At 60.3% G+C, this 20,263-nt stretch overlaps 1 protein-coding gene across 2 annotated transcripts; it reads right to left on the bottom strand.

The window, feature by feature from the left end:
* Positions 1-269: 269 nt before the first annotated feature.
* On the bottom strand, positions 270-16,348 carry CAPN10 (calpain 10). 2 transcript variants are annotated; one of them, XM_042995904.1, is made up of 13 exons: positions 15,597-15,982; positions 14,639-14,691; positions 13,777-13,908; positions 12,433-12,629; positions 11,425-11,642; positions 9,700-9,841; positions 8,840-9,006; positions 8,224-8,504; positions 7,562-7,764; positions 7,162-7,417; positions 5,657-5,856; positions 5,393-5,438; positions 270-5,121 (listed from the first exon to the last, which is right to left on the bottom strand). In XM_042995904.1, exons 2-13 carry the CDS (start codon positions 14,663-14,665, stop codon positions 5,092-5,094), a joined length of 1,899 nt encoding a protein of 632 aa, XP_042851838.1. In that variant the 5' UTR covers positions 14,666-14,691; positions 15,597-15,982; the 3' UTR covers positions 270-5,091. The 2 variants fall into 2 exon arrangements, with proteins under 2 accessions (XP_042851838.1, XP_042851837.1); XM_042995903.1 differs by lacking the exons at positions 14,639-14,691; positions 15,597-15,982 and adding an exon at positions 16,147-16,348.
* Between the last annotated feature and the right edge of the window lie 3,915 nt (positions 16,349-20,263).

Genomic DNA, 20,263 nt, shown 5'->3' with positions numbered 1-20,263 from the left:
GGCTACACTGATCAAGGTAAAAAACACCCCACAAATTACTAATATCAGAAATGAAAGAGAAAGCATCAATTCAGATCCTACAGACATTAGAAGAGTAATAAAAGAACGTCATTAATAATGTCATGCAAATATATTTGACAACTCAGTTCAAATGCACAAATTTATTTTTTTAAGTTTATTTATTTATTTTAAGAGAGAGAGAAAGCAGGAGAGGGGCAGTGAGAGGAGAGAGAGAGAATCCTAAGCAGGTTCCCTCCTGTCAGTGCAGAGTCTGATGTGGGGCTCAGTCCCACTCACTGTGAGATCGTGACCTGAGGTGAAATCAACTGAGTCACTCAGGTGCTCTGAAATGCACAAATTTCTTAAAAGTCACAGCTTGTCGAAATTTGTACAAGAAATAGAAAATTTGAATAGTCTATATTTAAGTTGTTGAATTCATAATCTAAAACTTTCCCACAAAGAAAACCCCCAACCCCGATGGTGTCACTGGTGAATTCTACCAAACATTTAAGAATAAAATAATATCAATCCTTAGCACTTTCAGAACATAAAGGAGAACACTTCATTCTACCCTCATTCTAAACCTGAACAAAGATATTACAAGAAAACAAAAATACAGAACAATATCATGTATGAACACAGATATAAAAATTCTTTAAAATATATTAACTGAATCCAGCAATGTATAAAACAAATAATACATTGCACACAAGTATCCTGAGGATATAAGGTTTGTTTTAACATTACAATGTCAACCAATATAATTGACTACATTAATAAAGGGGAACATTTATATAATCATCTCCTCCGATCTTCCTTGCATTTATATAATGAAAGAAAATCACTTGATAAAATTCAACATCTGTTTCTGATAGAAACTCTCAAAAACTAGGAATAGGGGGAAATTCCCTGTCTGATAAAGAGCATCTACAAAAAAAAAAAAAAATCATGCCTAATGGTGAAAGACTGAGTGCTTTCCTACTGTGATCAGGAACAAGGAAAGTGGCTCTCATCACTTTTACTCAAAATGGTATTGGAGGTCCGAGCCTCCAGAAATAAAGCAAGAAAAAAAAAATGAATTCAGGTAAGAAAGGAAGAAACAGAACTTTCTGTTTTCACATAGGACGTAATTCTGTATGTAGAAAATCCTAAGGGATTTACAAATCAAAACCAAAACCAAACAAAAAACAACAACCCAACCCGCAAACTATGAATAAGTGAATTAACAAGGCTATAGGACACAACATAATACACAAAAAATGTATTCCTATATACTAGCAAAAAAAAAATTAGAAAAATGAAACTTAACACACAATATCATTTGCAAGTGTTGAAAAACAAAGTAGGTAAGAGTAAGTGCAAAATATCTATGCTCCAGGACACACAATACTGCTGAGAGAAATTAAGGAAGACCTCAAAAAATGGGCAGGTATACCATGTTCATGGATTTGAAGGTATCAATTCTCTTCACGTTGCTCTAGACGATCAATCTAATTAAACATCAAGCATCACGTTCTGCTGCTTTTGCTTTCTGAATGTACCTCGACAGTGACCTCTTCTCTCTGCCTCTCCTACCTCCCTTCTGGGCAGGACACCATCACCTGTCTCTTGATGTCTGCGACAGCCTTCTATTTGGTCCCCTCCCCATCTAGAGACTTCGACCAGAGAGAGAAGTCACATATACACACACCTATCAGGTCCTGCTTAAAAACTGTGTAGTGGCTCCTTACCACCCAAGGTGTAAGGCCCAAGCTCCTTAAATGGACCTCAAGACCCTTACCTACTTTTCCAGCCTTAGCTCCTGCCACAGTTGCTGAGCCTACTTGCCACACTGCGGGCACAGAGAGCTTCTTTCCATTTCCTGAGGCTGCTCAACTCCTCTGCCAGCCCCTGCTTGCCCTGCACTGCTGTCCCCAGGCTGATCAAGGGCCACCCCTACACATCAATGCATCATCTATCCCTCATCATCAGTACTGTCCAGATGATCTGTGTGCAGACAGTCCTCAAGGGCAGGGCACTGAGCATCTGAGCCCCATCCATAGCACCCCACACACACTCACAGAGGGACTTCAGAATGAAGGGACAGGGGATCAGGGTAGTGGAGAGGGATGTGTTGGTGCTGGTGGGTCTTCTCAATAGGCCTTGGGGGATGAGGGATGAGACCACGTCAGTCAGATCGCGCGCGCGCGCACACACACACACACACACACACACACACACACACACACACACGTCATGGTGCCCCAGCGTCACACCTGCCCAGGTACCAGGAACCCACAAGGGACTAGGACTGGCCCCTGATAGAGCAGCCAGCCCAGTCCAAGCCAAAGCCGTTTCCTGATCCATCAGCCTCCCCTCTTGGGTGATTTGTGAAGGGACAGGCAGCTGAGGATGTGTATGGCCTGAGCCCCAGCCCTGGAGGGGAGGTGCTTTAGGGAAACAAGCATAAGCATGGTCCTGACTAAAACTCCATGGCCTGAGTTCCCCAGGACGCTGAGTGAGCCGGCTCCCAGGCCAGACTGCCCTGTCTGTGCAGAAACAGCCTGTGCTTGCTGGGAACCAGAGGAATAGCCAGAGGGTCCCAGCCAGAGCCCTGCATCTGAGGTCCCCTGGGGAGGGACGGGGCCCCAGAGCCGCTGAGTTGAGTACTCCTGGGTGCTGGAAGGCCCAGCCTGCCCCTTAAAGTTCATCCTCAAAACCAGCAACGACCCTCTCCTTGATGAAGCAGCCATGTCCAAGGCCTTGTGTTGGGGTCCAAAAAGCCCCCAAAGTGTCCCTAGGAAAAAATGACTCTTCTATTCATTTCAAAAGGCAGCATATCTAGCTTATATCTATTAAATATTACAGGAGAAAAAAAAAACTAGTAAAACCAAATGATGCAGACATGGGACACTGAGCGAGAAAAAAATGATTATTAACGGAGAGACAGAGAGGAAAGAGGCTGGAGCATCTGAGAACCTTGGCCCCGTCTGGCTGGCCCTGTCCCGTTCACCCCAGCTCTGTCCTTCCTCTCGCCCCGGAAGCCCAGACCCAGCCAGGCCCCCTCCCTGACTACCGCTCTGAGGACACCAGGATCTTGATACTCACCCCAGGACCCCTGTGGCCCCCAAAGCTGACCCAGGCCCAGGGGAAGGAGGGCAGGCGAGGACAACGAGAGCAGACCCAGGGCCGGGACTGGGTAGGACATGGCTCCCACAGAAAAGGCACGGTCCACCTGCCCCAAGCAGGAAGTGGAACGAGAAACCAAACAGGTGGTGTGGGGCAAAGTCTGCTGGGAAGGCCGGAAAGGTGGCGTTCCCACAGGTACACACCCAGACCTGCCCGTCAGGGGTCTGCCAGGGCCCCCGGACACAGGAGGGAGGCCCTTCACCCGAGTAGTCCCCCACCGGCCGGTCCAAGAACCAGGCCTCCAGGGCGTGGCTGGTTGCTGCTGCCCAGCTCCCCGGGGCCACAGGCCGGGTCCGAGGCGGGGCTTAGGTCAATACAGAGGACGGGTCAGACAGCAGCGCACCGGCCCGGAACCCGTGGGGTCTGTGGTCTGCAGCCCCAGCTCACACCGGGCTGGGTGGGGGGCCAACGTCAGGTGGCTGACGGAGACTGGAAGTCGCCCGTGCATCGGGTCCTCCTGTGGGGTGGGAGCGGGCAAGAGCCCTCTTTCGGTCACTCTTGTCCTCAGCAGAATGAGCCCCGCTGGTGCCCACCCCACAGGCCCTTCCAGGCCAAGGACTCCAGGGCAGACATGGGGGCACACTGAGTATGGCCAGGGCTCGGACACGTGTTCAGCAAGGACATCGAAGCCCAGAGAACACAAGCTACTTCTGGAGCTCACTCGGTCAGAGGGAGGTGGCCATGCCCAGGACAGCCGGGCCTGCCTGCCTGTTGAGGATGCCCTGGGGGTGAGGTCTCCTTCAGCTCTGCCTCCCACGAAGGAACCATGCGAAGGAACCACAAGCTGGCGCAGGCCCAGGGGGCTGGCGGCCAGGAGGGCGCGAGCCTCCTCCGGTGCGGGGGCCACGGCCCGTGCCCCACCGGCCCAGCCACGTCCTGGAAGCCCGGCTGGTGTCTGGCCGCCTCTGCCGGGCTGCCTCTCCATCCGTGGCACCTCCAGATCCTGGAGCCCCTCCTCCGTCCTCCACTCGACCCCAGAGAACTGGTCACTGCGAGGGGTCTTGCTCACACGTGAAGGGGCGTGGGGCAGCGAGGTCTTCCTCGGGCCTGTGTCGCGGCCCCCAGCCCTCCTTTGGAAGGTGAGGACGGCGACGCCACGGCACTGGCCAGTCAGGGAAGCGGCGGGGGTGGGGAGAGAGGCCCGGCCGAGACCAGGGCTGACTGCGTCCAACCGGTCAGAGGCCCGGGGCCCCCGGGGACGCCTCCTCCCACGTCAAGAGCAAACGACTGCATCTGGCACCTCCAAACGGAAGGGAGGCGGAGGCTGAGAGTCCCTCCGGACGCCCAGGTGGGGTAAGGCCCAGCAGGGACAGGGCGGACGACGTGACCGGCACCAAGGTGCTGCCCTGGGCTGCTCCCTCCTGCTCCCGTCACGGGGCGGGCGCCCACGGCCCCTCCACGACCCTCCAGGCTCCCACCACCCACTGCGTCCTCAAGCAGCCTGCCCGTCTCACAGGCCAGCAGGGCCCCGAGGGAGCGCAGGGCCCGGGCCTTCCCCTGCTCCTCAGGGAGAGCGGACTCGGCCTGCGGCTCCCCGAGACGAGGCTCCGCAAACCGCTCCGTACTCACGTTTATTCATAAAGTTTCTTCCTAAAAACGTCTGCCGTAATAACCGGTTCTAAACAAGATTTGTCCTGCTACGCTCTTGTCCCCTGTGAGGCCTCTCTCCGGAGCCGGGGACAGATGCCGTCGAGGGTCTCTGGGAGGCTCTCCGGCCTCAGCGCCATGGAACAAGGACGCCCGATGCAGCGGTTTTTGCTTTTCCGAGGCACCTGCTTCGCCCCACGGCCACCTCCCTGCAGGACCCGCGGGCACGTGCAGCCGTCCGACTCGGGGCTGTGAGCCACAGCATGGAGGCTGGTGGCACCGTGGGAGGGGGCCTCTCACCCCCCAGTCACCGGAGCCGACACGGGGGTCACCCAGTTAGGTTTTCATAACTGCCATGAAGGAGGCCTGCAGGACGAGAGACGGCGAGGTCTGGGCAGGGCCGCCCTCCTCCGAGCAGCACTGCCAGGGGCTGGGACTGCAGCCCCGGGCTCTCGGTTGCTGAGGGGCTCTGCCTGGTGGCCCCCATGTTCACACACCGGTGTGCCGGTGTCCCCGGGCACAGCCTGGCCTGCAGCCTGGCCTCTGGGAGGAAGCTGGGGTAATTCAGACCCCAGGGCGCCAGGCGGCCCCAAGGCAGAGTAACGGGGTGGCCCTCTGCCCTAGGCCCCACACGTACCTCCTGGAGAAGCTGCCCCAGCCTTTCCTGGCTGTGAATGGAGCGCCTGCGGGAGAGAAGACACGGTCGGCCTCCTGGCCCCCAGCTCGAGAGCAGCCACGCTCCCCCCACAGACTCCCAGGCAAGGAGGGGTCCCAAGGCTCACGCCCTGCCCGCTGCTGCTCTGCGGGGACAGACAAGCGCTGGGGCAAGCAGGGCAGGCGGGAGAGAACAGGCAGGTGAATACTAAGACACCGAGGGCCACCCCCAGCCCCGGAGCCCCACCTGTCTATTCTGGTGGCGATGGTCACCGTGAAGGCCCCTTCTGTGTCTGGCAGGTAGGTGGAGGGCACAATCCTGTAGGTCCCCGCCGACAGGTGGCAGAGCCGGCTCACTTCCTGGGCGTAGCAGTGTGGCACACAGCTTAGCAGAGGGTCCTGGAGCAGCAGGCGGGACGCGCCCTGGCTCCCGCCATCCACCGGAACCTGGCGGAGGCGTGGGCTCAGACGGGGTCGGGGGGTGGGGCTGTCCGCTGGGCCGCCACGGCCACCAAGTCCTTCCCAGTCTCGGGACCGCACTCCCTTTCCGAGGCCGGGGTGTCCAGGGTGGGGAGGCGCCCGGTGCAGTCTGCCCGGATCTCACGGTGACGTCTCCCACATCACACTCCCTTTTCCAGGGAGGAAGGGCCACCAAGCCGGAGAAGCTGGGCTCACACTCACCGAGGCCCCACCGCCCTTGTCAGGCGGGCGGCCCCATCAGGCGTGGGGGACCGCCACGACCACCACTGCCCAGGCCTCTGTCCTGAGGGTCGTCTGACCGGCTCCTGGCACTGGCACTTGTATCGAAGCTCCTGGGTGCCCCAGCTGGCAGCCCGGGGGCAGCGAAGCTCCAGAATGAGCCCTCAGCTCTTGGGGAGCACAGTGTCCTCCCAAGCGTACAGAAGCTGCTCCACCAGAGAAATTCCCACCCTTCCTTCACATCATCTGCACCCCGGGCTCTGTGTGCCCACCCCACAACGGCGCCCAGGGCACGGCTCCAGGCTGCCCTCCTGGCCCATGCCCTCCTCGGCACCCAGCATGAAGCGGGGCCCCCAGGAGGGGCACAAATGTGAGCTGGGAGCCACTTCATCCCCGTGGAGTCTGGGCTTACGACCTCTGACCTCCGGCACCGCACTTGTCCCCCTTCCTCCAACTACAGGTCTGCTGGGCTTGTCCCGGCTGCGTTACAACACAGGGCGGGCAGACTGAGGTGGAGGGAGGTTTGGGAGGTTTGGGGTGGTGTTTGTGACGTGCTGGCCCTACTCCGGCCTCAACACGGCTTCCTCTCCTCCTGCGGGGGGACAGCTCTCTGCTCTGAGAATCACCTAAGCAACCGCGATCGGGGGCATCTGTCTGCCAGGCCCTCACGCCGGCTCTGTGGGCGGGTGGGCTCCCTTTCCTGTTCTTCCCCGCGAACCTGTGCCATGAACTGCGTCATGGCTTCGGGGCGGCTCCCGGCGGACCGCCTTTCCTGGGGCACGCTGTCGGGTCTCCTGGGCGGGAGGTGCGGTTCTAGGGAGCAGACCTGACCTCGTGACGCTTGTTCTGAGCCAGGGTTCTAAGCTGACCTATGACCCCAGTGAATTACAGACTTCACGAAACCCAGAAATGGATCTTGTACGGGACCAGCCGGCCTGGCTGTGCCCCCGTGACCGCGTCCAGGCCTCTCTGTCCGGCCTGGCCGCCTGTGTGGACCAGCCCCCCCGAGGCCTGCCCTGTGCCCGCCTACCCCCGGGGATAGGAAGGGCTTGCCTGGAAGACGTGGAAGCCGATGGGGTGGCACTCGCTGTCACGGCAGTGTTGGCGCAGAGTGATTCGGATGCAGCGGGGCCCTGCGCCCTCAGGGACCGAGAGGGGGAAGCAAGGGTTGGTAGGGTAGGAGGCGAAGTTCCTGCTGCCCCCCGCCGTCTGGCCGATTCTCCAAGAGCCCCGCAGCTGCACGGTCTCCCACTCCCCTGCGGGCAGGGCCTCCCCAGAGGCAGGGCTCGTGGTCGCCGGCTTGATGGCACTGCCCGGGGGAGACACAGGAGGACCCGGCTGTCATGGGCCGCAGACGCACACGGACCGCCAGCAAGCTGCCCGGGCCGCTCCCCCTTCCTCCACTGAGGCCCTCGAGGGAGCGCGGCCTGGAGACCCCACTTGCCCCTCTCACCTGAGGGAGACTCTCCCACTGGAAAAGACCCGGAGCAGAAACTGCCCCGGCACGTCCTTCAGGAAGGTGCTGGGGACGGCCAGGTAGTAGCCTGGGCCGAGTTCACAGCGGAGGTGGACCTCCCGGTCGTAGGCATGGCACACAGTGCCAGCCACGGGGGGCGTGGACAGGACCCTGGGCAGGCTGACCCGCCGCTTCTCCACCTGCAGAGAGGGGGCCCGTGTGCCAACGTCCCGAGACCGGCCTGCCGCCTTCACCCAGCACAAAGAAACCGCCCAGACCTGTGGGCCCCGCCCCAGCACGGCAGGGGACGGCTCAAAGCGCCCAGCAACCCAGGGCTCTCACTCGGCCCCAGGGGTCAGTGGCTCTGTCCCGGATGTGAGCCTCCAAGCCCTCCCGCTCTGGGGAGAACAGAGGAGGATCGAGACAGGGCTGTGCCCTGGTCCCTCCGGCCGGTTCCGCCACCGGCTGCTTTTCTTTTCGTTTCCCTTTGTCTGACGGATGCCGGCTGGGTTAGGCGGGGCTGGGTCTGCGGGAGCGCCAGCTGGTGTATGACCCTGGGGGAGGCGGGGGGCACCTGAGGCTCCTGGCGGTCACCGGTGTCACTCTTGTCCTAGCGCCCCTAGGCCCTGAGCAGGGAGCCGGGACCAAGGTAGAATTACCTTCCAGATATGCAGGCCCACGGCCTGGTAGTCCTTGCCCAGGAGGCTGGCCGGGGTCCATGAGGCACGGTCGTCCCTCAACGGTGCCCGAGCCCGGCCTGCCCAGTTTGCTGTGCGCACCCTGGGTCTCTGCAGGACGGTAACGTACACCTCGCTTGGTTCCGAGACCCGCAGCCAGAATTTGGGGTTGCTGGGAAAGCCGCTGTTGTTCCGACAGCCTCCTGCAGACTGCCCCTTGACCCAGGCCCCGGGTAGCTCCTGAGTGTGGCACAGCTCCTTTTCTAGATGGAGAACCAAGCATCGGCTCCAGGAAAGGGCTCCCATGCCACCTTTCCTGCCACTCTCACCAACACCAGCCACGGCACCCTATAGGAGGGAACCCCGTGTCTCCCAGCACCTTGAGCTGCCAGGGACGGGAGGAAGTGGAACCATCTCTCTGCACTGAAGGAAGCAGGTTGGGGCCTGTAGCCAGGCTGGTGCCCAGGGGCCCCCAGAGGGACGCGGGCTCCGCTCAGCCCTGACTTCCGAAGGCAGAGCCCATGCGGCTTGCCGCCCGCCCCCCCCCCCCCCCCCCGCCCAGGCCTCCCCCAGGGTGAGCGTGCGGGCCTCCCCTTACCTGAGTAGAGGCTCTGTAGGTGGCCAGCCTCCGTGATCGGGAAGCCCACGGTGACCTCATCAAACTCCTGGAGGAACTCCTCTTCTTCCACCCAGAACTCCCCTTCCTGCAGCTGGGACAGCAGTGCAGCCTCATCCGCCGGGTCCACCTGGCTCCACCCTTCGCCCCTGGAAGACACTTCACTTCAGAGGGGCCTCTCGTCCGAGAGTGGACGACACTGACCGAGGAGCCCTGTGCCCTGCCAGCTCGGGTGGCTCCACGCTGGCCTTCCGCAGTCACCTCTGTCCTTCCCCGAGGGCCCCCGTCTCTAGACACATCTCCCCAGAGCAGCGTCCTCGAGCAGGTGAACGAGAGATGTGTTCGATCGACTCAGGTGGAGCTGCCACCAGCCTGGGCTCGGGGGCAAGCGTCGGATCTGCTGACCGGTCACGGCCGGCCACGGGGAGCGGGTCCAGCGCCCTCATTCAATCCAGGTTCCCAGCACCAGTGAAGGTCAGAAAGCTGAGCACTCACACGTCCCTGTCACCCGCAGCCTGATGGGGCACCTACCATTCCGTGGGCACCCTCAAGACAGGACCCCAGGGTCTAGGGTTGCCTTGGTCCCGGCACCATGCACGACACCGGCCTCCTAAGGTTGTCTGGGGCCGAGCACAGGACTCAGGGGACCAGAGGTGGTGCCAGGAGGGCCTTGCTGGAGACCAACCATGCACCGTCCTGACCAGCGACGAATCGTCTGCCACGAGCCACGGCACCAGAGCCCGGGACACACACGGTTGTGACACACACAGCTCTGAGTTGCCACTCGGGGCCCCACCCTCCCGGCCTGACAGCAGTATAGTTCTGGCCTCACCCATACTCACCCCTCTCTCCAGGGCCCCCGCCAGCACCGCCGGCCCCAGGGGTTCTGAATGCGCAGCAGCAGGATGGCCTGGCCAGTCCGCCCCCGGAGCTCTCGCAGATCCGACACAATGAAGGCATGAAACTCCCCCAACTCCCTGGCACCTGGGAGAGACACAGCTGGGATGTGGGCAGGGAGTCCCCAAACCGAGCAGACCCACGGGTCTGTCTCCTTCCCCGCGGGCTGCTCCAGCCCACCCTGCTGTGGCCACACCAGCACCCAGATCCCCACGGACCAGTGGGGCTCCTTTCCCGACCCTGTGGACAAGCGAGCTTAGGAGCGGCCTTCGCCACGGCAGAGCCACGGCGAAGGACCCGGGTCTGGACTCTGGCTCTGTGGCCACAGGCCCGGCAGCTCATTCCCTTCTCGGTGGCTCGGTCCTTGCCTGGGCGGACGAGAGAGGATGGCCGGCCGGCCGACAAGGGGCACAGGGCCCCTGGTGCCGCCACCAGCACTGTCAGCGGCAGGTCTGTGACCTCCCGGCGAGGCTGGCTCGGGTGGCATCGCACAGCAGGTACTGCTGGAGGAAACACGTGGTGTGGGGTGGGGAGACCGGAGGCTCCAGAGAGGAAACCACCCCATTTGCCCAGAGCCCTTGGGACAAACAGACGTGCAAAAGGAGGGGCCGAAGAGTGAAGGAACTCCAACCTGGGAAGGGGGGTGGCAGTCCAGAAAGGAGAAGAAACCCCAGGAATGTCTTGAAAAGCTTTATTTACAACGGCATTATAGCCACCACTCTCGGGGTCTGCCTCAGTCCTCAGTCCTGAGACGCTCCAGGGGGATCCCGATGACTTCCCGCAGCCCCCTCTTTGCCTAGGGGCTTCTGCAAAGCCTGGCGCGCCAAGAACTGACCCCACCCACCCTGGGGGCAGCCGATGCCAAGACTCAGGGAAGGTTCTAATGCTGTGTCACGCACAGGCTTCTGCGGGCTTCCCTCATTTCCCACACATGGGGGCAGACCCAGCCCTCACGCACAGGCCGGGCAACTGAATTGTCCACACGTGTCCATTTATTTCAATGTCCGTATTCTGGGGTCGTTATGACTTTCATAGTGAAGTTCATCCTGGACGCTCTCAAACACGAACATGTTCAGTAATGCCGTCTATAACGCGAGAAACCGAAAAGACCTTAAAGGTCTGAGGTTAAGGGAAAGAGTAAGAAAACCACAGCAGATCTGCGAATGGAACTGACACTGACAGTTTACACGGCACCTGAGAAAATGGCATACGGTGCAAAATGCAAAACACACACGTGTTGGTGGGAAAGACCTACTAAAGTCCGTGAAAAAGTCAAAGGAGCTCTGGTTTGCGTGTTGTTTTCCTTTCAACAAACTTTCTCTGACGAGTGCGAGGACCACCAAGGCGGGAGCCTCAGTGCTGACTCCGCCAGGTCGCCAGCCGGCCCCAGATGCTGCCGCCACCCATCTCCTACGAAGTCTCCACACGGCGGCCGCCCGCAGGGTCCGGCCTCACCCTAGCGGTGAGTCGGGGAGCAAGGGACACCTCCCTCCAGAGAAGGACGGGTGGTGGGGACAGTCACACACCAGACACCAGCTTTCAAGGACAAACGTCTTGCTTTCCACTCGGCCCCGACGGGGCCGCAAGAAGAAGACGCACGTGTGTGCGGGCCTCTCGCGCTGCCCGCGTCCCCCCCCCCCCCCCCCCGCCGCCCCCCGCTTCCGTCTCACCTGCTCTGGAACTGAGCACCGAGCAGCTTATCAGGCACCGGTCCTTGAGGCTGAGTAGCTGCCGACAAGTCCTGTGCTCTGAGCCGCCAGGCCTGTCCTGTCGGCCGCCGGTTCTTGCCAAGTCCTTCAAGCTCCACCTTTCCGCCAGGCCACCAGTGAGGTCCACCAGGGCATCCGCCACCTGCCCGGCCCACAGGTGCTCATAGGACCCATAGACCCTAGGGAGACAACCGCAGCCAGTGAGCCTCTGGCCCGGGTACCCTGCCCCTTCCATCCCCACACCCAACACCCCCAGATCACCTCGCCCACCACTTCAATTGCTTCTCTTTACTCCTGCCTCATTCTCCTCAAGTCCAGGCATCACCTGACCCTCAAAGGCTGTAACGCACAGCGGCCCAGCAATGCCCTGCCGCCTCCAGGGCAGACATCAGCACGAGGCGGTGCGGGGCGCAAGCCTGTGAACACCCACTCCTTGCCTCTCGAGATCAAACCCCACACTGGCCAGGGGATGGAGGGACTCGCTCGCACCAATATCACTGCGGGCCTTCCTCGGTCCCTTAGGGCTAAGGCCTATCGGTGCAGCCTCTCTGGGCAAGCTGATATATGCATCCTAAGAGGAGGCTTCTTCGATTCAGACCCCGGGTGAGGGTCGTGGTCTCAGGCAGCACCAGGCTAAACAAGCATTGCGACCTGGGTGGCCTCCCACCTCCCACCATTTCCAGGGGAGGGAAACGCACACCCTCTCCCTCTGGAGGCGATGCCTTCATGCCCGACTTTGAGATGAGTGCGGAGAAAGGGGGAGCGGGCCGGGGATGGGGCAAACCACAGGCCGAGTCTCAGAGTTTCTGTCTCTGGACAAGTCAGTCCCCACGCCGGCCTGGCTGTCAGGTCCCTGGAACGGAGGAGGACACTGCAGCCCAGGGAGAGCGGGGACGTGCTTCCCGGGGGCGGACTCAGGCCGCTGTGGCTCCCTGCCCACCCCGACCCTCCAGCCTCCGGCACGCGTACTTGGCATAGACCTTCTCCAGTAAGGGAAGCCAGAACACATCCTCTCTCTGGCACCGGGAGAAGCAGAGTCTCCCTGCAAGACAAGGCAGACGGTCATCTATGGTCACCTCCACCCAGCGTCCAAACTGCCAAACTCGACAGGTAAAGGAGCCGCGGTACGTTTGGTCGAGCCAGCTCGGCTGTCCTGGAGGAATGACCTACCGTGCACAGGGAAAGGCAAAAGGAGACCGTGAGAGGCAACGCACGCAGCGCCCTCCAAGCACCTTCATTGAGCCGTTCCAGGGGACCCTGCCGGTCTGCCGAGGGCCCTCCCCTACTCCTCCCCGGACGGCAGCGCTTGCAGGAAACCTAATCGTCACACGGAAAGCTAACCGACTTTTCAATGGACGCATCTTAGGGCCACACTGAGGGAGCCGAGTGTCTCCAGAAGCTTAAAGCCAACCTTTATGTCCTATTGTCCCAAATAAGCACTCGACCTGAATCCAAAACAAACGTGACTTTTACAGGCACGAGTGACCCAATTTTCAGCACAGCCGGTGGCAGACGGCAGGTCACCGTGGGCACAGCAACCCCCCGGCTGGAGGCTGGTGCCTCGGGATCCGGGCCAGCCCGTCCACTGCTGGCTCTGGTGTTGTGACCCCACAGGTGTGGGCTTTGCCCCGGACACACTTGTCTGGTCCTGGCTCTGCCCCTCAGTGGCTACAAACACGAAAGCAGTGGTTTTCGCGCTCTCACTTATGAACCAGGGTCAAAGCCAGAGAGGCCCGGAGAACAAATGCCAGCAACTGTGGTGTGCTTAGCAAGGCCTGGGGACCCAGGAGGAGCTCTGGATGGGTCACCACCGTCAGCCTTGCTGCATCAATCAGTAACATTCTAGCGACGAGCCAAACAAAGAGCTGTGGTGCTCCTGGGGGAGCACTCTGAGCAGCCCTCCTACACCTGTGCTAGCCGCCCAGCCTCGGAAACCATTTCAATCACCTTTTGCCAATTTACATTCAAAGCTTGTTTAAAAAACAACAACAACAACCAGCTAGGAAAACTTACTCCAAACCCGGGGCATTCCTACTCTGGGCTGGCCTGCTCATCTGTGCATCCCTCCAAGGGTGTTGGAGGGCAGAGCAGGGCAGAAAGCACCGGGGAGCCCTGGTGAGACGGGGACACGGTGTCTGTGCCTTGGAGCCCCTGGGGCCTGTGAGCAGAGCCCTCCCTTTCCACCAGCCATGCTGGGCGACCTCAGCAGAGCCCCGTAGAACAGGAGGTTCGGCTGCCTTGCCTCCCGCTTCCTTCCTGTGCGCAGCAGACAGGAAGACAGAGCAGAAGAGAAACACGCTCGGACGCAGGTACCTGGTCCAGGAGGCGCCGGCTCTTCTGCAGGGCAGCACAGGCGCACAGCAGCCAGCAGTCTCCCAGCAGCCCTTGCTTCACCTGTCCTTCCTGTGGGTTATCTGCAAACAGCCGGGGTGTGGCACAGAGCTCCTGAAATAAAGAGTACACCTCGTCTGAAGGCTAGTCTTTAAAACGAAGAACACGGGATCTAGGCGACAGGCGCTGGGGAGGAGCTTTTCTGGTCATCCGCATTGCCCAAGAGGGGAGGGGAAGCAGCTGGCCTCCGCGGCCTCCATCTGTCAGCCCTCCTGGCTTCACATCATCCCATCTGGCTTAGGTTCTAGGGTCCTCTTCTCTGTCTAGCTTTGTTAAGTGGCAAAACCCCAGCTCGGGATGGATCCCACGTCCCCCTTCTCCAAACAGCTAACTGTTGGCCTAGAAAATGGTTTCACTTAAGTCCACACTGGCAGATCTCAAATGGGTCCTCCATACTGCTGGAAACCGAAACCCTTCTCTCCAAGGCTTAATTGCCCACTCCCCAGACTACTTTATTCCCTCTTCTCTACACTTCTACACTGCCCCCCTCTTGCCTGCGCCCCTCTGAGCTGATGACCTTGCCAGAAGCTTCATCAGAAGCAACCTGACCTGACCCCCTCTTGTCTTCGGAGCCTGGGTTCCTCCCATGACCCCCCCCCTTTCACCCCTAGAGGCAGAGTCCCACCAGCAGAAGACGGAGAGAGAACCCCCATCCTCTCTAACAGACCATCCCCCCTGCATTAGCTCCCCTTGAGGCTTCCCTTCACTGGCAGACTTCTTGAAACAGCTGCTCATTACTTCCTCCTCCCTCAGCATAGGCCCCTCTAGCCTCTGAGCCGGTCACCTCTGTGTGGTCAAATCCAGCAGGCATCTCTCTGTTCTCATCTTTCCTGGCACCTGCAGGCATCAGAACAGTGGCTGAGCCCCTGCACTTCCCCACAGTCCCCTCTTGGCTCCCAGGGTTCCATGTGTCCCCGCTCGTCCTTTTTCCTCACTGCCTGCTGCTTCTCACGGCTACCTGCCAGGGCACCTGCTTGGACACCCTCGGAAGTGTGAGGGTCCCTCAGGGCTCAGTTCCAAGCCCTCTCTTCTTCTCCAGCCCCACTTTCTCCTGAGACACTCTTCAGGGCCCTGAGCCCTGTGACAGCGCCCATTCCCAGAGGGAACCTCTAGCCCAGAACTTCCCGAGTGCCCGACTCTCATGCCCACCTGCCTCTCTGACAGCTCTGTTTGCTCCTGAGAGAGCAAAACCCAACCCGAGAGTTCCATCCCTAGCTCTCCCCCACCTCCCCGTGTCGCCTAGCACATCACCCAGGTGCTCAGTCTCGAAGTCTAGAAGTCATTCCTGAGCTTGGCTTTATCCTCACCCTCCACTTCCAGTTGGTCAGTAAAACCTGTTAATCCCCCTCCAAAGTACTTCTCAAACCCACCCACTCTGAAGCCATCCTAGGGGTGGCCATGCTACCAGGAGCATCACTACTGAGATGGCCACCTGCTTGCTTGGCGGGTCAATCCCCCACCCAGCCAGCAGTAAAAGTGAGCTTCTTCAAACATAAACCCACTCAAATCGCTCCTCTGCTAAAACCCCCAATGGCCTTCCAAGTTGCCTAGAATCCATTTTTAACCCGAATTCCACTGGCATGGCCTGTAAGGCTCTTCATGCTTTGGCCCTTCCGTCCTTCCACACCAAACGGGCACTTTCCGTGTTGCCCAAATGCCTCAGTCGCCAGACCCAAGCTGCTCTGGCTTTGAGGGCTGCTGGCCATGCAGGCTGTGTCCGTGCAGACGGGGGAGGGTCGTACCTGAGGAGTCTTACTGGGCAGATACACTGTTTCTAAGGATTATCAACAGAGCACTGGGCCGGAGCATCCCCGCAAATTGCCACCTTAAAGCGTTTACATCTGAAAATGCAGGTGCACGAAGCCCTAAACAACTTTGCTTCGTAGGCTCAGTCTGGCCCTTCCAGAAGACCACGGGCGTAGCAGATACCAGCAAACACAAGTAACGGGGCAGGCCCGCTGGCGGCCGGGAGGGCCGTGCACACCAGAAGCTAAGTGCGGTCAGGCGCCCGTCGGGGCAGAAGCGGGGCTGGGTTTGTGGGCCCTGTCGCCGGGCCCCGAGCCTCCTCCGGAACCAAGTTCTCACAGGCGCGGGCCAGGCGCTGGTCCTCCCGCACACCCGGGACGGACCTGGCACGGAGCTACGAGGGGCTCCCTCCCGACGGACCACTCCCCCCCCCCCCCGTTTCTGGGACAGACGCGGCAGACGCGGCCACCCCTCCCGCCGCGCACCGCGCGGGAGGCAGCGCCCGGGGCCCGGCCCTCGGCTCGAGAGCCGCGCCGGGGGCCGCACCTGGGGCCTCCTCCACGTGATGTCCTCCCGGAACTGGGCCAGCGGCGTGGAGAAGCTGGAAAACAGTGAGGAGTCCGAGGCGGGGAAGTCGGCGTCTCGGAACAGCTCCCTGGCCGGCGCCCGCATCCTGGGCGCTCGGGGCTCCCATTGACAGCCCGAAGGAGGGCGAGGCCCGGCGCGCGCCCGTCCGGTCGCCGCGGTAACCGCCGGGCCACGTGACACAGCGGCCCAATCGCACTCGAGCGGCGGAAGTCCAAACGGATTCCCAGTATCCCACCCTCGGGGGCGTGGCTCCCGAGCTCGGCTCTCGCGAGACCGTGCCATCGCCCTGTGGCACTTTTCTTTCCCCGGGAGGTGTGTGCGAACTCGCCCGGCGGAGACTCACGGGAGGCTGACGGGCTTCGTGTCCTCTGGCCGGTGCAGCTCGGGCTGGAGCGTCGGGGCCGCTTGGACTCGCGGGCGTTCGGGGCTTAAGGGACCGGAGAGGCCTCTTGGGCCGAGGTCCGGGCCGCGGACTACAGATCCCAGAATGCAGCATCGCCTCCCAGAATGCGCCGCTCGTCCCGGCGCTTGGCTGCAGGTCGGGCCGCCTGTTGGCGGAAGGATCCGGGAAGCGAGCGCCGCGGCTCGCTTGGGAGGGCAGCGGTGGGCCGCGGTGGTGTGCTCCCGGGACCGAGCCGGCCCGCGGTGCGGGGGGACGGGGGTCCTCCGGGCCTAGGAGGCTGTCTCGAGGCCGTCTGGGATCGGACGCGCTGGATCCTGAGCGGGACAGGGGATGGGACTGCGGCAGATGACCGGGCATCTGGTCCTGGTGGGCTGGACAGTGAGTGACCTGCTGGACGTGCGGTTATAGCTCCTGGCCGCTCGGTGCTGCGGGGAGGCGAGGACGGCGATTTAGGGACCTAAGCATTCACCTTTGCTGCAGGTGCCTGTACTTCCCCATTCCCGGGAAGGAGGGAAAGCGGCCAGAGGCTTGTTGTCTGCCTGCCTGCCCCTCCAAGCCTGCTTCACTGTGTCTGGCGCCTTCACAGAGGGTCGGGCAGGGGAGGAGAAGGCGGCCTGAGCCCTTCTCGTGGCAGCTCTGTGCCACCTCCTAGGGTTAGTCAGATCTTGCATTCCCAGACTTTTACCCAGCCCCCTGGACGTGAACGGTGGTCAGATTGAAGCCCTTCTGCAGACCTGGAAAGTCCCTACTGCCAGAGAACAAACCGAACCTGGTCCCGGAGCCTCTACCCCAGGTTCCTCTGACAGCTGCAGCTCCTCCCTCTGAGAGGCCAAGAAGGGCCTGCATGAGTGGCAGCTGCTGGTGGTAGTGTGACACTGTGTTAGCCCTACCCGCCAGGCTATTTGGGGGGGCCTCGGGTATTCCTGTTGCTGTTCTAGAAGAAAACTACATAGCCCAACACCTGTCTCTGGGATGCTAGGACTTAGGGCATGACCATTCAGCATCCCTGTGGCAGTAACTCCCCCAGAAGATGCTAATGACTCCTTGGCAGGCTGGTGGCTGCGGTAGCTGGAGGGAATCCGTAAAGGCCCCGGGCTCTGCTTCTTGTAGGGATCCTGAAGGAGTAAGAGACAGATTTCCTACCTGCCCTAGGGTGCCGGACAACTCCTCGCCCCAGGTAACACATTGGGGTGGTTAGCGGCAGAACCGAGGCCAGCCCAGGATCTGGACTCTACGTAGCGGCCTTTGCTGTGTCACTCACCCTGGCTCGTGAGGCCTGGAGAGCAGGCAGCCTCCTACAGACGTGTCATCGTCCAGGGGTGGGCCTGTGCCCAGAGAAGTGGCCCGGAGACAGGGGGTGCTGGGAAGGCATTAGCCCAGGCCTGGAGTGACAGGTGAGTGGCCAGTACTGAGATGGTCCGAGGCCTGCCTGCCGCAGCTCCTGCACCACCGTTACCCCATGTGTCCCGTGTTCCCCTCTGCCGCTTGGGCCCACCCGCAGCCCTATGCAGAGTGGGGCCTGTGGCTCCTGGAGTATTAATAGGAGTTGGAGGCAGCCTGAGGGGTGTGACAAGAAGGTGTTCTGGAGGCAGCTAGTTCATGACCCCCAGTTCCCACAACCACAGGCCCTACGACAGACAGTTAGTTATTTGAAGTGTGAGCCTCGGGGTTGTCACTGTCAGGTGGGAATGCCACCCTATGTCACAGTGCTGTTTGGAGGTTACAGGAGAACGAAGGTAAAGGTCCCCCAGCCGTCAGGCAGGACCAGCCTCCCTACTGACCACCTCCCAGCCCGCGGACGGTGCACATCTAGCCGTTTCCTTTCCCAAGCCTGTGGGTGTTCACGGGTTCTGTGGAACCTGAAACCTGCCTGCTCCCCTCCACCCTCCCCGGGTTATCACTGCTCTGGAGTGTTTGTGCTCCGTGGCTTTGCTCACACTTGTGCCTGGATGCCCATCCTTGTTGTTTTTCAAGGGATGTTCCCTGGCTTCGCAGCTGGGGTTGGGGGTTGTCTCTTTGAACCCCCGCAGCTCTTCTGGTCAGCGGGCAACAACCAGGCACTGGATTCTCATGTGGACACAGAGATTAAAACCAGTGTCCTGCCCACGCTTCACCCAGGGTGGGGGAGGGCAGGCCAAGGTGTCCCAGGGGAAGGGACAGCTGGTGACAGCTGGGCCGAGGCTGCAGCCCTGGGCTGGCAACGCGCCACATCCTGTCAGGATCCACCGTGTGGCTGACCCTGCCTCACCGGCAGGAGGCCAGCTCACTTGCTGTTGAAGTCATCCGGGGAGCCTGGACCCCTCCCTGGCTCAGGGTCAGAAGTTAGAAAGGGGTGTGCGCCCCAACTCAGGGCAACGGGACATGGGGAACAGCCCTGTGGGGGGACGCCGGAGCTGTCTCCAAGCTTCCCAAGGGCACACGATGGCATGTTCTCCTGTAACCCGCCTCGGATGCCCGTGTGTGGGAATGTGGGAACAGAAACTGCTGCGGCCAGCTGGTGACCACAAGGGACAAGCCGGAAGACAAAGGCCAGCGTTACGGAGACTCCAGAGCAGAAGGATGAAGGCCCTGCTGATGTCCCTGAGCTCCTGAACTTGTTGGTGCTAGAATGGTCCACTTTGGGATTTCTGGTCATAGGTTGTAAATGCAGTTTTATTGTTTGAGTACATTTTGAATCGGATCTTTTGTTGAAGCATAACTGACCTTGTGCAGAGACCTCTGTTAATTATCCACTGCTGTGTGTCCGACGACCCTCAAAACTTAGGAACTTAAAACGATATGTATTATGTCACAGTTTCTGTGGATTAGGAATGTGGCAGCCGTTCCCGTGGGTGGTTCTGGCTGACGGTCTCTGAGGAGATGGCAGTCAAAACATTGGCCAGAACCAAAGTCCTCTGGAGGTTGGCTGGGCCTGGAGGCCTCAGTTCCTTGTGTGGACCTTCACGAAGCTACTTGGGTGGCCTCACATCATGGCGGCTGGGTTCTCCCAGAGCAAGCGACCCAAGGGAAAGGAGGGCGGAAGCTGCGGTGTTTCACGACCCAGCTCAGGTGTCCTGCTCCATCGCTCCTACAACACTCCTTTCGCTGGGAGCGAGTCACCCAGTGCAGCCCATACACCAGGGAAGGAGCGTCAGAGAGTCTGCGGACGGGAGTTAAGCCCCCCGAGGGGTGAGATGAGAGTGGGGCGTGTGCGGGAAACGGATGAGCAGTTGGGGAGCCCGGGCCCTGGCGTGGTCCAGAGGCACTTTAAGGGATCGTGCCCTGTGCAGTGGGCTCAGGAGGAGGTCCTCGAGGCTAGGGTGGGAGAGTGAGCCCGGAGGCCCAGGGTTTGAACCAGCGATGGAGAAGGAGATTTAGTTTCTTTGAAGGTCCTTGGTGACTAGTCACATGAGTCAGAAAGAGGGAGGGTGCCCCGGGACCTGTGGAATTGGAGGGACTAGCTTCATGCCCTGCCGGTTTAGGAAGCTCCTGGAACTCCCAGCAAAAGAACAGTCTTTGTTCAGGGACAGGCCTTGACGCGGACTTGGGCCAGGCACGTTCTCAGTTACACTGGCGGGTCTGAATGGCAGGGCAGTTTCTGGCCCACAGAACAGTGTGGGCCCTGTTTCCCACCCCCAGCAGCCAGAGAGGGGCCTAAGGTCCTGATCCTGTGGGCAAGTCTTTCTCTCCGGG

The sequence above is a fragment of the Panthera tigris genome, chromosome C1, assembly GCF_018350195.1.
Source record: "Panthera tigris isolate Pti1 chromosome C1, P.tigris_Pti1_mat1.1, whole genome shotgun sequence".
Lineage (NCBI taxonomy): Eukaryota > Metazoa > Chordata > Mammalia > Carnivora > Felidae > Panthera > Panthera tigris.
Note: the sequence above shows the minus strand (reverse complement) of the source record. Positions and strands in the feature narration are given on the sequence as shown.